The following is a 15,197-nucleotide window of genomic DNA, read 5'->3' as shown; positions in this document are numbered from 1 at the left end:
ACCAGAAACTTTTATTTTCTTCCTTGTTTTACCCTTCTCCGATGCAATACTCTCTGAATGACCTTTACCTCGAGGAGCCATCTAAACAATATAAGCATAAGAAAAAATATATTAATATGTTTAGCAAAAAATTTAAATGCATAACATACAAGTTAGTAAAAAGAACAAACATGTCAATCCTAATTGCCTAGTTCATCTTCATCAGAAATTTCATCATCCTCACTTGTTTCATTTTCATCATCATATTCTCCCTCCTCAGTTAATTCATTTTCATCAGCGGAATCTTCCTCTTCATTAGCCACAGATATTCCAGCCCCATAATGTTGTTGAACTGAAGGATCAACTTCTTCGTACATGCCTTCAATATGCAGTTCATGTGCTAATTCATTATCCACAATTAGTTGAACACTTGATATATCATTTTGATATGCTATATCTAGTGCATCATCAACTTCTACTATACCAACCAGCTTAATTTTTATAACTACCTACTATTCAGTCTTATTTTTACATAACGACGGATAAAGAGCGTACTACACTTGCTTCACATTTGGTGCAATGATAAATGAATCATATCTTGCATACTTTCTCATGTGATTAATTTCAACTATTTTATAGTGTTGGTGTACCTTTGTACCTTTATTTGGTATTGGATCAAACCACTTGCATCGAAAAAGTACCAGCCTTTTCTTCGGCCAACCAACATACTCTATTTCTAAAATCTCCTGGAGTACACCATAATAATCCATATCTCCATCTTGGTCACCATCATTACCCTTTACCCAGACTCCGCTATTAATGGTTTTCTTATTCTTAGTCCATTCTTCCGTGTGAAACTTGTACCCATTGACAAAGTATTTGGATATAGTTTTGACTTGAAGAATAGGTCCCCAAGTTATATCAAGCAAAAAAGGATCATCTATACCATTGTTTGGATTATGAACCTATATACAGTTGAATACAATTGAGAAGTTAGAACATACAACTTGTGCAATAATGAGAATTTTGTAACATATTAGTTAACACTTACATAATCTCTAAACCACTCTGAAAACCTTGGATAAACAGCATCTTGCCAAACACACTCACAAAATAACTGTCCGACATATTTATAAAGTTTATTAGCTCAAATACGGATAGATCATGCAAGTATGTCAATAACATAATTTCAAACCTACTTGTAAAATTGTTGAACTTCGGGGCAATTGAGCAATACATGGGTTGTAGCTGACTTTTTCTCCATCCCATTACAACTTCTTTTTTGATACTTCTTAGAACTTCTATCGAGTTGATTGAATATGGATATCGGCGGTGCCAATGGATCATTATCACTTTCATCGTCATGCCGATTTGGCCTATTTCTCAAACATGGCATGTGATGCTCAAAATAATATGAACAGAAATGAAAACTTTCTTTAACTAGATATGCTTCACATATTGATCCTTCAATCTTGGATTTTTGTTTCACCGTCCATTTACATTTGCCAATAGTCCTACATAGCATAATTTTAGATGGGAAGAAGTGTAATCAAAACACATAAAGAGAAAATAAATAATGATTATTACCTCTCAAATGGATACATCCATCTACATTGAATAAGCCCTCCAAGTTGTGTCTCTCTTACAAGATGAACTGGGAGATGTTCCATTACATTGAAAAAACCACATGGAAAAATTTTTGCCAGTTTGTTTATGATTAAATGGATGTTACTTTCCATCAAAACTAGATTTTCCTCCCTCAATATATTAGAACATAGGTCTTTGAAAAATAAGCTTATCTCTGTGATGGGTTTCCATATTCTCTCAGGCAATGCACTAAATGCAATAGGAAGTAATGATTCCATGAAAATGTAACAATCATGGCTTTTCATATACATCAACTTTCCTTTTTTCATGTCAATACAATTGGATAAGTTTGAAGCATACCCATCGGGCATTCTCAAATTTCGAACCCAATCACAAATCTTTCGTTTGTCATCCATTTTGAATGAATAACTGGCTTTAGGCTTCACCATCCTGTTATTTTCTTGACGTAGTTCTATTTCTCTTCGCCTATAGTATTCCCATAAGTCCATCCTTGCCTTCAAGTTATCTTTTGTCCTGTTCTTATCATCCAATACAGTATGAAATAGGCTATCAAAAAGTTCTTCTCAATATGCATGACATCGAAGTTATGTCAAAGAAGATTATGTTTCCAATAAGGTAACTCCCAAAATATGCTCTGTTTAGTCCAATTATGCACTACACCATAGCCAGGTAGTTTAAGAAATGGAGGCTCTGTTACCTTAGAAAAATTCTTAACCATCTCCCAAATTTCCTCCCCCGACAAGGTTGCTGGTGGCTCATCATAATCTGTTCGATTCTTTATAAATGCACTAGTATTTCTCTTTAACTCATGATCCATTGGCAAAAACCGACGGTGACAGTCAAACCATGTGTTCTTACCTTCATGTTTCAAGTGAATGCTTTTGTGTCTTCCATACAACAAGGACAAGCTAACTTTCCGATAGTTGACCATCCTGATAACATTCCATAAGTAGGAAAGTCATTAATAGTCCACATCATAGCAGCACGCAATTATTATAGTTCTTTCCATGAACCGACCACACATAATAATTTTGTCTAAATCCCTTTCTATAAAGATGAACTTTAACATCCTCCGGTATCAATAACTTTATACAATTGCACTTAGCTCAAGGACATCTAATCGTTCCTTCATTACAGAATTCAGGAAGCATTTTTTCATAAGCAATAAATCCTTTAACACCTTCTACAAATTCTTCCTTCAATCCTCCACGATTAGGATGATTTCTATCGTACATCCACCTACGATCTCGTTCCATCTATTACACAATAACAAGATTAGAAGAAGTTCATTTAATAAAATATTGATAAGACCATATGACAAAATTGACAATGAAATGAAGGATTCGGTGAGGCTAGCTAGTTGCTGAAAAAGACATAAACAAAAGTGGAAAGCAGCAAATAGTCTGACACACATGAAGGAAGCAAACAAATCCAATTGATCACTGCCAACTGCTTATATTCTTGAGAATATTCCACATTACTAATAAAAGTTATACGAAAAAGGATCTGATTCAATTAAGATGTATTCCTTTGGTTGATTGGAGCAGAAAAAGATTGGCAAATGTAAATCTCATAAAAAGAAGGATGAGCAGGCCATGCTTTTTAAAGTAGAGGAGACACAATCATTTTATCAGCACAATAACTAATTTGAGGATATGACAGATCTATCGTTTTTCAGTTTTATGTGACTATTTAGCAGGAGTCTAGTTAAGATATTGGTGAGAACTGTTCTCACTATATTTGGCCACTTACATTGGAAGGGATTAAATCTTCCACTTTTTCTTCTTCCCATCTCTGCCATTAGACTCTCTCTTATTCTTTTCATTAGTAAGATCACGATAAGTGAAAAAGTAAAAGCTAGGAAGATAGAATTGATTTATTTGTAGAGTAATTATTCCGAGTATATGGCAGGTCTACTTTTCAAGTTTTGTGACTACTTAGCAAGAGTATAGTTAAGAAATTGGTGAGGACTTCTCTCCCTATATATATTTGTTGCTCCCAAATGCACACGCAAGTATACGTGGTCGTACAAGTAATAAAATAATAAGTCGAGTGTCGAACCCACAGAGACTTATATCAACTACTCACTAACACACCAATATTGTTATTCCGTCAAGCTAAGTTCGAGTTCAAGAGTTTAATTATGCTAACTACAATTCTAAGTAATAACTAAATTATCAAGCAGTAGAATGATTGTTATGTATAGAGACAACTATTCCAGGGTTGTGATCGATTCACCAATCCTATTGTATTCTAATTAACTCTCTCTTTCATATAATTCACTCATGGTTGCTAATTAATCGATAAATGCTCTCATAGCCTTCTCCCGAAGTACTACTCACCTATTCTCAATTGATTAACGCCTATATTCCTATGAAATCAATCTATTAAGAACGCATTAAGATCATGATATTTAATTAAGCAAGGTGACTAGGTATATTTCTATCCTAACCACAAATCCGTTCCCCCTAAGGGTTAAGATCATGCTCGTTTCAATTCTTCTCAAATCTAAATACGGTTTTCCCAAGCATAGCATAGATGTAAATAGAACCTAACTGCTGACCAGACAATTAAGCAATTAAACACAGAATTGAAGAAACAAACATATATTGGTGAATTATAATCAAGGTCAAGTCAATATTAAACAACAATATTCATGGTTAAATCACAACCCTAGAACAATGGGTGTTTAGTCACTCATGATGTAATCAAACAATTGCATATGTTTTGAATAATTGAAAATACTAGAAAAGATAAAGAAATCTGAGATGTTCTTGTGTGTATTTTTGCTCCAAAGTGCGTCTCTCCAGGCTAAGATCTCTCAAAAATGTCCTCAAAATAATCTTTTTATATGTATTTATACCAAGTAGGGTTGGGCCCAGACGAAAACACCTTCTCCCGCGCGAAATAGGACTCTGGCACTATAAATTTTGTACAGTCACGCCGCACCCTACGCCACGCTAATGGAGTTTATCAGCAGCCTCAACTTTTCGCATCAGGCAGCATTTTACACTGCTGCGCCGTGCCTTGCGGCGTCCCATGTGGCGCGGCAGTGTAATTTTCTCAGAGTACTTATTTCGTCCTCTTTTAACATCCGGACTTGGTACACGACCTCCGAACACGATCTCGGCTTAATGTCTTGGGCTTTTACTCAGACTTCAAATCTCCAAATCACTTGAATTCATTCCATAACACCTACATAGATTGGAATCACTCCTACAAGGCATAAAACACATATTTAGTGCAAAAAATACTAGCGATTAAAGCTCAAACTCAATTAAAGTACAGTAACTTAGAGTGTAATAAGCGACTAAAATACACAATTATAGCCTATCATAAACACCCCACACTTAAACCATATCTCGTCCTCGAGCAATCAAACTACACTTTATATAGACACAACCTTTTTACAGTTATTCTCCTAATTCATTACACCAAGAATATTTAAAATCGACTAAGCACAAGAGTGTAAAATCTTAACCTCAAGATTTGACTCACAAGTACCACGCATTATTCACAACTCACTCACTTACTCTAACATCGAGGTCAATGACATTACCTTTCCTTCATGAATCAAGTGCCCTCACACCACAAAAGAGAGTAGTTCCACACAATAAAATTTAAGAACACTTAGGAACTCAAGATAGAAAGAATTCACTCACTCTCAGAACTAACATTCATATGCTACAAAAGATGCACCATAGGCTTGCCCTTAGTGTATTACTCTACTAATCGAACTCATTCACTCTAAGATCAAGTAGGACTTTATTTGGCTGTAATGTAGACTGCGGGACGGGTAGGTTACATTTAGATATAAGAGTGACTATACCTCCCTAAGCACTTTAATACATACACTTTAACATTGAAAACCCCACACTTATGTCAAACCATAACTCCACCTTCACATCAATATACATTAACTCCCCACTTCTTTAAGCACAATTACATCAAGAGTCACCACTATCAAAGAATTCTTTTCACAGCAATACAACTATTTTTTTTCTTTTCAATTCATGTGGCTCTTACTTTTTCAAAACAGTGCACCTTTCTCCTTATTTCATTAGTTCCACTGAAAAGCCAAATCAACCACCCCACACTTTAACTTTTACAAAGTTCATAACAATTCAAGTGCTCATGAGAGGTGAAAAGGTTCAAATAGATGGTTAATTCAAATGAATGGGTAAGGCTTGTAATGTGGTTGCCAAAGAAACAGGATTACAGGCTCAAAGGGGTTAACTATGATACATAACAATTAAGCGAGTAAAATATTTATATGGCTCAACAAAGAAACGCCTATATCACTTCCAAGACTGAATAAAACTATTATTTCGCTTTGCAAACTATTACTTCTAGATATCAAAAGTAATGCACGGAATAACACAAAACCTTACACACACATGGCACATAACTCACTTTGGATTGGACTCATCAAGACACTCTAGTCAAAACAGTTAAGCAAAGCTAAGATCGTACAATTTAAGGTACTTATAAAAGAGTCAAAAACTGAGTCTAAGCGTCACAACTAAAGTACTCGCAATTCTCAAGGCATGACAAGGTTAAAAGAGATTGCTTCAATTCAAAACATAGCACAAGATTTCCTATTTCTAAAAAAATAAAAACTAACTATACCCGGTTCAAACAAAACCCTTGGAAAAGAACCGCGGCACAAAGAAAAACCAAGGGAAAATTGCTACACTACCTACAAAGAAAATCTTTTTTTTCTTTTTCTTTAAACTTAAATCCCTCAAGAAAACTGCCTAGGAGATCCATCGTTAGGAAAAGTCCAATTTTCTATTTATTTTTTTCGATTTTTTTTCTAGCTACTAAAATGCTACACAATTCTAGATCCTACTAATCATCTAGAGAATTCTCCCACCCCACACTTAAAAGAGTGCAGTGTCCTCAATGCACAAATAAAGCAAAACAATAATAAGGGTGGACAAGAAACTCCCTGAAAGGCCGAAGGCCGAAGCAATAGCGGCTCACGAGTACTCAGACTTCCCCCAGGCATAGTCCTTCGTGTGGGACACTTAGTCCTCAACCTCTAACTTGCTTTTGCACTCTTCCAATGACTTTGTCTCATATGTTTATAATCCTACAAAATAAAAACAAATACTACTACAATAATAAGAACAAAAATAATAATAAAAGGAATCAGTAAAGATGGGTTGCCTACCAATAAGCGCCTAATTTAATGTCGCGGCATGACGCAGAGTCTCGCCTACTCATCAGCGGGTACAACCTGGTCTTCTCACGATTAATCATTCCTCCCCAATAATGCTTGACTCTATGACCATTCACCAAGAATTTCCTCTTACCATTTAAAGCTCGTAGCTCGATTGTACCATAAGGCGTGACTCTCACCACCTCAAACGGACCTGACCATCTCGATTTTAGCTTTCCAGGGAATAGTCGTAGCCTAGAATTGAATAATAATACATGTTGGCCTGGCTCGAAGTGACGCGGCTTGATATGCTTGTCATGCCATCTTTTTGTCTTTTCTTTATATAGCTTAGCATTTTCATAAGAGTGCAGCCTGAACTTATCTAATTCATTCTACTACATAAGTCTTTTCTCGCTTGCGGCCTCAACGTCCATGTTCAGCTTCTTAATGGCCCAGTATGCCTTGTGTTCCAGTTCAACGGGTAAGTGACATGCCTTCCTATAAACCAGCTTGTAAGGGAACGCTCCAATTGGCGTTTTATATGCAGTTCTATATGCCCATAAGGCATCATCCAACTTTGCAGCCCAATCCTTTCTATTCACACTCACCGTCTTTTCTAATATTTGCTTTATTTCTCTGTTTGACACCTCAGCTTGCACACTGGTTTGAGGATGATATGCTGTAACAACTCTGTGGCAAACTCCATATTTAGCCAGAAGTTTATTCAGCAACCGATTGCAAAAATGAGTCCCCTCATCACTAATTAAGGAACGTGGAGTCCCAAATCTCGAGAATATGTTCTTTTTCACAAAAGCAGCTACCACCATGGCATCATTCGTTGGCAAAGCAATTACCTCCACCCATTTTGACACGTAGTCAACTGCTAGCAAAATGTATTTATTTCCTCTAGACGGTGGAAATGGCCCCATAAAATCTATCCCCACACATCAAAAAGCTCAACTTCTAGGATGTTATTCAAAGGCATCTCATGCCTCCTTGTGACTATTCCCGTTCTCTGACATTGGTCACACTTCTTAACGAATGTATGGGCATCCTTGAATAAAGTCGGCCAAAAGAGACCGGATTGTAGCACCTTTACAGCTGTTCTATCTCTTCCATGATGGCCCCCATAAGATGATGTGTGACAATCATACAACAATAATTCCACCTCCTTTTCAGGAATACATGTCCTCATCAACTGATCAGCACATTGCTTGTACAAATAGGGCTCATCCGAGTAGTAAAGGTTCACATCATGTAAAAACCTCTTTCTAGCTTCAGATTCAATTTCAGGAGGAAGTACCTCACTCACAAGATAATTCATATAGTCTGCGTACCATGGAGGAGGGTATTGGGTTATAGCAAAAAGTTGCTTATCAGGAAATACTTCTTTAATTTGGCCACCCTCCTCCACGTGATCGTGATTTTCCAACCTTTATAGATGGTTAGCTACTTGGTTCTCTGTCTCCTTTCGATCTCGTATTTCTACAACAAATTCCTGTAGCAATAAAACCCAGCGCATCAATCTAGCCTTAGATTCTTTTTTGTAAACAAATACCTGATTGCTTCATGATCGGTATGGACTATGACTTTCGTTCCCACCAAGTATGCCCAAAATTTCTCAAAGGCCCATACAACAGCTAACAACTCCTTCTTAGTGGTGGTGTAATTTGTGCATCGTTAAGAGTCTTACTCGCATAGTAGATGGAATGAAACACCTTGTCCTTCCACTGGCCTAGCACTGCCCCAATAGCAAGGTCACTCGCATCATACATAAGTTCAAATGGTAAGGACCAATCAGGTGCCACAATAATGGGAGCAGTCACCAACTTCTTTTTAAGTTCTTCAAATGCCTTGAGGCAAGCATCATCAAAGTTGAAAGTTACATCTTTTTCAAGAAGCCTGCACAAAGGAGTAGCAATTTTCGAAAAATCTTTAATAAAGCGCCGATAGAAACCCGCGTGTCCTAAGAAACTCCGAACACCCTTCACTGAAATAGGAGGAGGTAATTTTTCAACCGCCTCCACCTTCGCTTTATCAACTTCAATGCCGCTCCTAGATACTCTGTGACCCAACACGATGCCTTCTTATACCATAAAATAACACTTTTCCCAATTCAGTACCAGATTTGTTTCTTCACAACGGGCTAGCACCTTGCTCAAATTCCTCAAGCAATCATCATAAGAAGACCCAAAAATTGAAAAATCATCCATAAACACTTTCACAAATTTTTCCACCATGTCGGTGAAAATAGCCATCATGCACCTCTGGAAAGTGGCTGGTGCATTACAAAGACTAAACGACATTCGCTTGAAGGCAAAAGTTCCATAAGGACAAGTAAAAGTGGTCTTCTCCTTATCCTTTGGGAATATGAAAATCTGATTGTATCCCGAATAACCATCAAGGAAGCAATAATATTCATGCCCGGCTAACCTGTCTAGCATTTGGTCGATGAATGGAAGTGGGAAGTGGTCCTTGCGAGTTGCTTTGTTGAGCCTTCTATAATCAATGTAGACTCTCCATCCCGTAATAGTGCGAGTAGGGATTAGCTCATTCTTCTCGTTCTCAACTACAGTCATTCCTCCCTTTTTGGGCACACATTGAACTGGGCTTACCTAGTTGCGGTCAGAAATAGGAAAAATGATACCTGCATCATGCAACTTGATTACTTCCTTTTTTACCACCTCTTTCATAATGGGGTTTAATCTTCTTTGTTGCTCCACACTGGGGCAGTGTCCGTCCTCTAAAAAGATTTTATGCATGCAAAATGATGGACTAATACCCTTGATGTCAGTTATAGTCCACCCAATGGCCTTTTTATGCTCACGGAGTACTCTGAGCAATTTTTCTTCTTGAGTGTTGGTCAAGCTGGACGAAATAATTACGGGCAATATCTCAGAGTTCCCCAAATAAGCATAGCACAGATGCACTGAAAGTGGCTTAAGTTCTAGCTTCGGAGCTTCTTCAATAGATGGCCTGGGCAGGGTCAGAGTGATAGGCCTGTCCAACTCTTCAAAATTTTTAAGCCCTTGGACATAACTGCAGGACATATCCAGTACTTGCTCAATTTCTCCCATCATTTCATCTTCACTATTTTCTACATCCCTAATCAATATGTGTTCAACAGGATCTACAGGGCTCATATAGGGCACTAACGATGTGGCATCACTCTCCACCACAGAGATCATGGATAACTCTTCATAGTGGGCTTGTAACTTGAGTGCTCTATAAACATTGAAGACCTCCACTCGATCACCCACTCTCATTGTCATCTTTCCTTTGCAAACATCAATAATAGCTTAGCCCGTGGCTAAGAATGGATGCCCCAAAATAAATGGGACTTCCTGATCGGGCTCGTAGTCCAAGATAATGAAATCAGCAGGGAATATGAAAGAACCCACTTGAACTAGCACATCTTCAATCACTCCTTCAGGATGAGCAAGGGAACGATCAGCAAACTATAAGATAACTGTTGTTGGGCGTGGCTCACCCAACCCCAACTGTCTGAACACAGATAGCGGCATCAAGTTGATGCTCGCTCCAAGATCACATAAAGCTCGCCCAACATCATGTTTACCAATCGAGATTTGGATAGTGAAACTACCTGGATCCTTCAATATTTGAGGTAACTTGCCCTGAATTCTTGAACTGCACTCCTCAGTGAGTGCCACAGTCTCAAACTCGGTTAGCCTCCTTTTATTTGCCACAATGTCCTTGATGTACTTTGCATATTTGGGTACTTCTTGTAAGATGTCAACCAATGGAATATTAATGTGCACCTGCTTCAAGATATCAAATACTTTTTATAAGCAGCATTATCTCTTAATTTCTGCAATCTTTTAGGGAATGGAGGTGGTGGCCTTGCAACCAATAGTGGGGGTTGCTTAGCCACCGCCTCTCCAGCTGGCTTCACTGGCTCCTTAGCTTTTTCTGATGTTGATTCAATAGTGGTTGTCCTCTCATTAAAAGTCACCTTTTCCTTTTTTTAGACTGAACTTCTTCTAGTTGTCTCTCATTCCTCAACGACACGACATTAAGGGCCACCCTAGGATTTGCTTCAGTGTCACTTGGAAGAGCTCCAGCTGGTCTAGTGTTTTGAGCACTAGCAAGCTATCCTATTTGACGCTCCAAATTTCTCATTGTTGTGTCGAGGGCTTGCTATTCAGCCATCACTTTTTGAGAGAGGGCTTGTTGTTCAGCCATCACTTTTTTCAACATGTCTTCAAGGTGACTTGTAGGACTTGCTTGTTGTTCAACCTGAGGTAGTCTATATTGTTGTTGAGGTGTTTGAGGCCTGTATTGATTCTGAGTACCCTGGTTTCCACCCCAAGAGAAGTTTGGGTGGTTCCTCCAGTTGGGATTGTAAGTATTCCCATATTGGTTTGTTTGGCCCCTATTTGAATTACCCATAAAGCAGACAAACTCTGGGTTTGCGGGGCATATGTCGCTCGTGTGCCCCTCTCCACATATTTCACAAAAAGCTTGAACCTGTTGTACCGGTTGTACTTGTTGCTTGCTGATATCAAGTTCATCTGATTGACTTGATTGGTCAGCGTAGAAAACTGCATTGATAATGCTGAGACGACATCTAACTCAAGAACCCCTACAGACTTTTGCATTGTGTGTCTGCCCATCTCTCCTTGCCAATTTGGATTGCTCTTGGAGAATTTGTTCAATAGTGCATATATCTCGTCAAAGCTTTTCTCCAACACTTGACCCCTAGCTACAACATCTACCACGATCTTTGATTCAGAATGTAGCCCTTCTATGAAAGTGTGAGCTAACACTTCATTCGTCTGATTGTGATGAGGACAATCTTTGAGTATCCCCTTGAACCTTTCCAAAGCTGAGTATAAAGATTCTCCCGCATTCTGTTTGAAGGCAACTAACTCACTTCTGATTTTTGCAGTTTTTCTTGAAGGGAAGAACCTTGCCAGAAATTTTCTCGCCAAATCATTCCATGTTGTGATGGAATTAGCTGGTTCTGCCTTTAGCCATCGCTTAGCCTCACCCAACAGAGAGAATGGAAAAAGTGTGAGCCTCACATAATCTGGAGTGACCCCGTTAGTGATATAAGTATCACTAATCTCCAAGAAGTTCAGAATATGTTGTTGTGGATCCTCGTGTGGAAGACCCATAAACTGCCCATTTGCATGAAGTAGCTGGATCATGCTCTGTTTCAGCTCAAAGTGCCCAGTGATCCTGGGCTTCACTATACTGGAGGTGACATTTGCAATGCTGGGAATCGCCACCTCCTAAACAGCCATGGGTTGCTTCTCTGCCATGTCCACAGGAAATTGAACAAGTGCCTAAATATTATTCGTGTCCCTTGCTTCCCTCAACCTCCTATGAAATGTTCTCTCAGGTTCAGGATCAAAGCCTTGAAGTCAGTCTTGGCTTCTGACCCTACGCATTCAATCAACGTTCCTGAGATCCGAGCAACAATCAATTAATGTTAGGCTCGACTAAATAAACAATTAAAGCAAATACTAACAAGTAACTAATATTCAAGTCCCCGTCAACGACGCCAAAAACTTGTTGCTCCCAAACGCACACGCAAGTATACGTGGTCGTACAAGTAATAAAATGATAAGTCGAGTGTTGAACCCAAAGAGACTTATATCAACTACTCACTAACACACCAATATTGTTATTCCATCAAGCTAAGTTCGAGTTCAAGAGTTCAATTATGCTAACTACAATTCTAAGTAATAACTAAATTATCAAGCAGTAGAATGATTGTTATGTATTCAATAGAGACAACTATTCCAGGGTTGTGATCGATTCACCAATCCTATTGTGTTCTAATTAACTCTCCCTTTCATATAATTCACTCATGGTTGCTAATTAATCAATATATGGTCTCATAGCCTTCTCCCGAAGTACTACTCACCTATTCTTAATAGATTAACGTCTATATTCCTATGAAATCAATCTATTAAGAACACATTAAGATCACGATATTTAATTAAGCACGGTGACTAGGTATATTCCTATCCTAACCACAAATCCGCTCCCCCTAAGGGTTAAGATCATGCTCTCTTCAATTCTTCTCTAATCTAAACATGGCTTTCCCAAGCATAGTATAGATAGTAAATAGAACCTAACTGCTGGCCAGACAATTAAGCAATTAAACACAGAATTGAAGAAACAACCATATATTTGTGAATTATAATAAAGGTCAAGTCAACGTTAAACAACAATATTCATGGCTAAATCACAACCCTAGAACAATGGGTGTTTAGCCACTCATGATGTAATCAAACAATTGCATAAGTTTTGAATAATTGAAAATACTAGAAAAGATAAAGAAATCTGAGATGTTCTTGTGTGTATTTTTGCTCCAAAGTGCGTCTCTCCAGGCTAAGCTCTCTCAAAAAAAATCCTCAAAATAATATTTTTATATGTATTTATACCAAGTAGGGTTGGGCCAAGATGAAAACACCTTCTCCAGCGCGAAATAGGACTCTGGCTCTATAAATTTTGTGCAGTCGTGCCGCACCCTACGCCATGTCATGCGGCGCGCTAATGGAGTTTATCAGCAGCCTCAACTTTTCGCATCAGGCAGCATTTTACACTGTTGTGCGGCGCCTTGCGGCGTCCCATACGGCGCGACAGTGTAATTTTCTCAGAGTGAACTTATTTCGTCCTCTTTTAACATCCGGACTTGGTACACGACCTCCGAACACGATCCCGGCTTAATGTCTTGGGCTTTTACTCAAACTTCAAAGCTCCAAACACTTGAATTCATTCCATAATGCCTACATAGATCGGAATCACTCCTACAAGGCATAAAACACATATTTAGTGCAAAACACTAGCGATTAAAGCTCAAACTCAATTAAAGTACAGTAACTTAGAGTGTAATAAGCGACTAAAATACACAATTATAGCCTATCATCAATATTCCCAATTACATCTGGAAAGAACTTAATCATCTTCGTCATTCTTGTTCCCGTCTCTGCCATTAGATTCTCTCTTTATGCAGCTGTTAGGCAGTTTAAAACAATGTTAACAACAATATCATGTTAGAACCATAATAACTTAGTTTTTAGCTTCACATATCTAAGGCAGCAAATAAATTTACTGAAAAGATGCTCAAATATGCAGTGAATAACTTAGGGAGCACTTCTCCTTTTAATGGGATCTATGTTGTACTGATTCAGATTAATTGGGCTAGTGAGTTCCGAATATCGGATGGTTAAACCAAAAAAAAGAGTTATATCTTGAGGCTTGAGAAGAGTTTCCTTCACATTTCTGAAAAAGACTTAAACAAAAGTGGAAAGAAACAAATAGTCTGACACACATGAAGGAAAACAAATCCAATTGATCACTGCCAACTGCTTATAATCTTGAGAATTTTCAACATTACTAATAAAAGTTATATGCAAAAGGATCTGATTCAATTAAGATGTATTCCTTTGGTTGATTGGAGCCGAAAAAGTTTGGCAAATGTAAATCTCATTGTCACGATCCTAAAACCGACCTGGTCGTGATAGCGTCTATCGTGAAACTAGGCCAGCCGACACAATTTTCAAATCAACCAGTATTTCATAAAAGTCATTTTTAAGCTATTAATTAACAAAATCTCATAACATAAGTCTAAATAACCAGTGCAGAATAAAATACACAAGCCCGACATCGGGGTGTCACAAGTCACGAGTAACAACAAAATCTGTCTATCTACAATAAGGCTATCAATGTTCGGAGATAGATATACTAAGAACAGTCTAAGTAAGGAAAGAAGGAGAAGTGCAGGGCTGCGAACGCCAAATAGCTACGTTGTCGACTCCGAAGACCTGCTGGAAGAATAATCAACGCTCGCTATCAAGACCCGCAAATCCTGGATCTGCACACAAGGTGCAGGGAGTAATATGAGTACGCCAACTCAGTAAGTAATAAAAGTAAATGAAAGCTGAGTAGTAAGAAATAGATCATTCCACGTCATAACACTACAACAAATACAATACATTTACAAAACAGTACATAAATCAATTATCTCGTAAAACAAACTCAGTTTTAGTAAAAAAAATTCTTTTAAAAACATCTTTCAATAGTTTCAAACAAGTGATGAAACAGTGAGTAAAAATGATAGAAACGTAAACAATCCCTCGGGTAAAACATGTACCATAAACTGCCCCTCGGGTAAAATATCAATAGAACCAACTCCTCGGGCTACCTCACAATTACTCATAATCAGCCCCTCGGGCAATAACATAAATCCAAAACTGCCCCTCGAGCAACATCTCATCACTCACACTGGGTACTCGCGCTCATTGGGGGTGTTCAGACTCCGGAGGGGCTCCTACAGCCCAAGCGCAATAACAAGTCATCTCGTGGTATAATAAATCAGGCCCTTGGCCTCTCATATATCACAAATCAGTATAACATGTTGCAGCGCGTAGCCCGATCCCATGAAATCCTCACAACACAGGCCCTCGGCCTC

The 15,197-nt window shown here is 38.3% G+C and overlaps 1 protein-coding gene and 1 non-coding gene across 2 annotated transcripts; one reads left to right on the top strand and one right to left on the bottom strand.

Annotated features, from left to right (window-relative positions):
• Window positions 1-10,209: 10,209 nt before the first annotated feature.
• Window positions 10,210-11,922, bottom strand: LOC142163082 (uncharacterized). The gene is made up of 2 exons (XM_075220334.1): window positions 11,158-11,922; window positions 10,210-10,530 (listed from the first exon to the last, which is right to left on the bottom strand). The coding sequence occupies exons 1-2, from the start codon at window positions 11,920-11,922 to the stop codon at window positions 10,210-10,212; spliced, it is 1,086 nt and encodes a 361-aa protein (XP_075076435.1).
• Window positions 11,549-11,655, top strand: LOC142163633 (small nucleolar RNA R71). Its single transcript, XR_012694579.1, has one exon. It is a non-coding gene; the product is annotated as a small nucleolar RNA R71 (small nucleolar RNA).
• Window positions 11,923-15,197: the final 3,275 nt, after the last annotated feature.

The sequence above is a fragment of the Nicotiana tabacum genome, chromosome 8 (assembly GCF_000715075.1).
Source record: "Nicotiana tabacum cultivar K326 chromosome 8, ASM71507v2, whole genome shotgun sequence".
Taxonomy (NCBI): Eukaryota; Viridiplantae; Streptophyta; class Magnoliopsida; order Solanales; family Solanaceae; genus Nicotiana; species Nicotiana tabacum.
The sequence above is the reverse complement of the archived record's forward strand: the minus strand, read 5'-3'. Positions and strand labels throughout refer to the sequence as shown.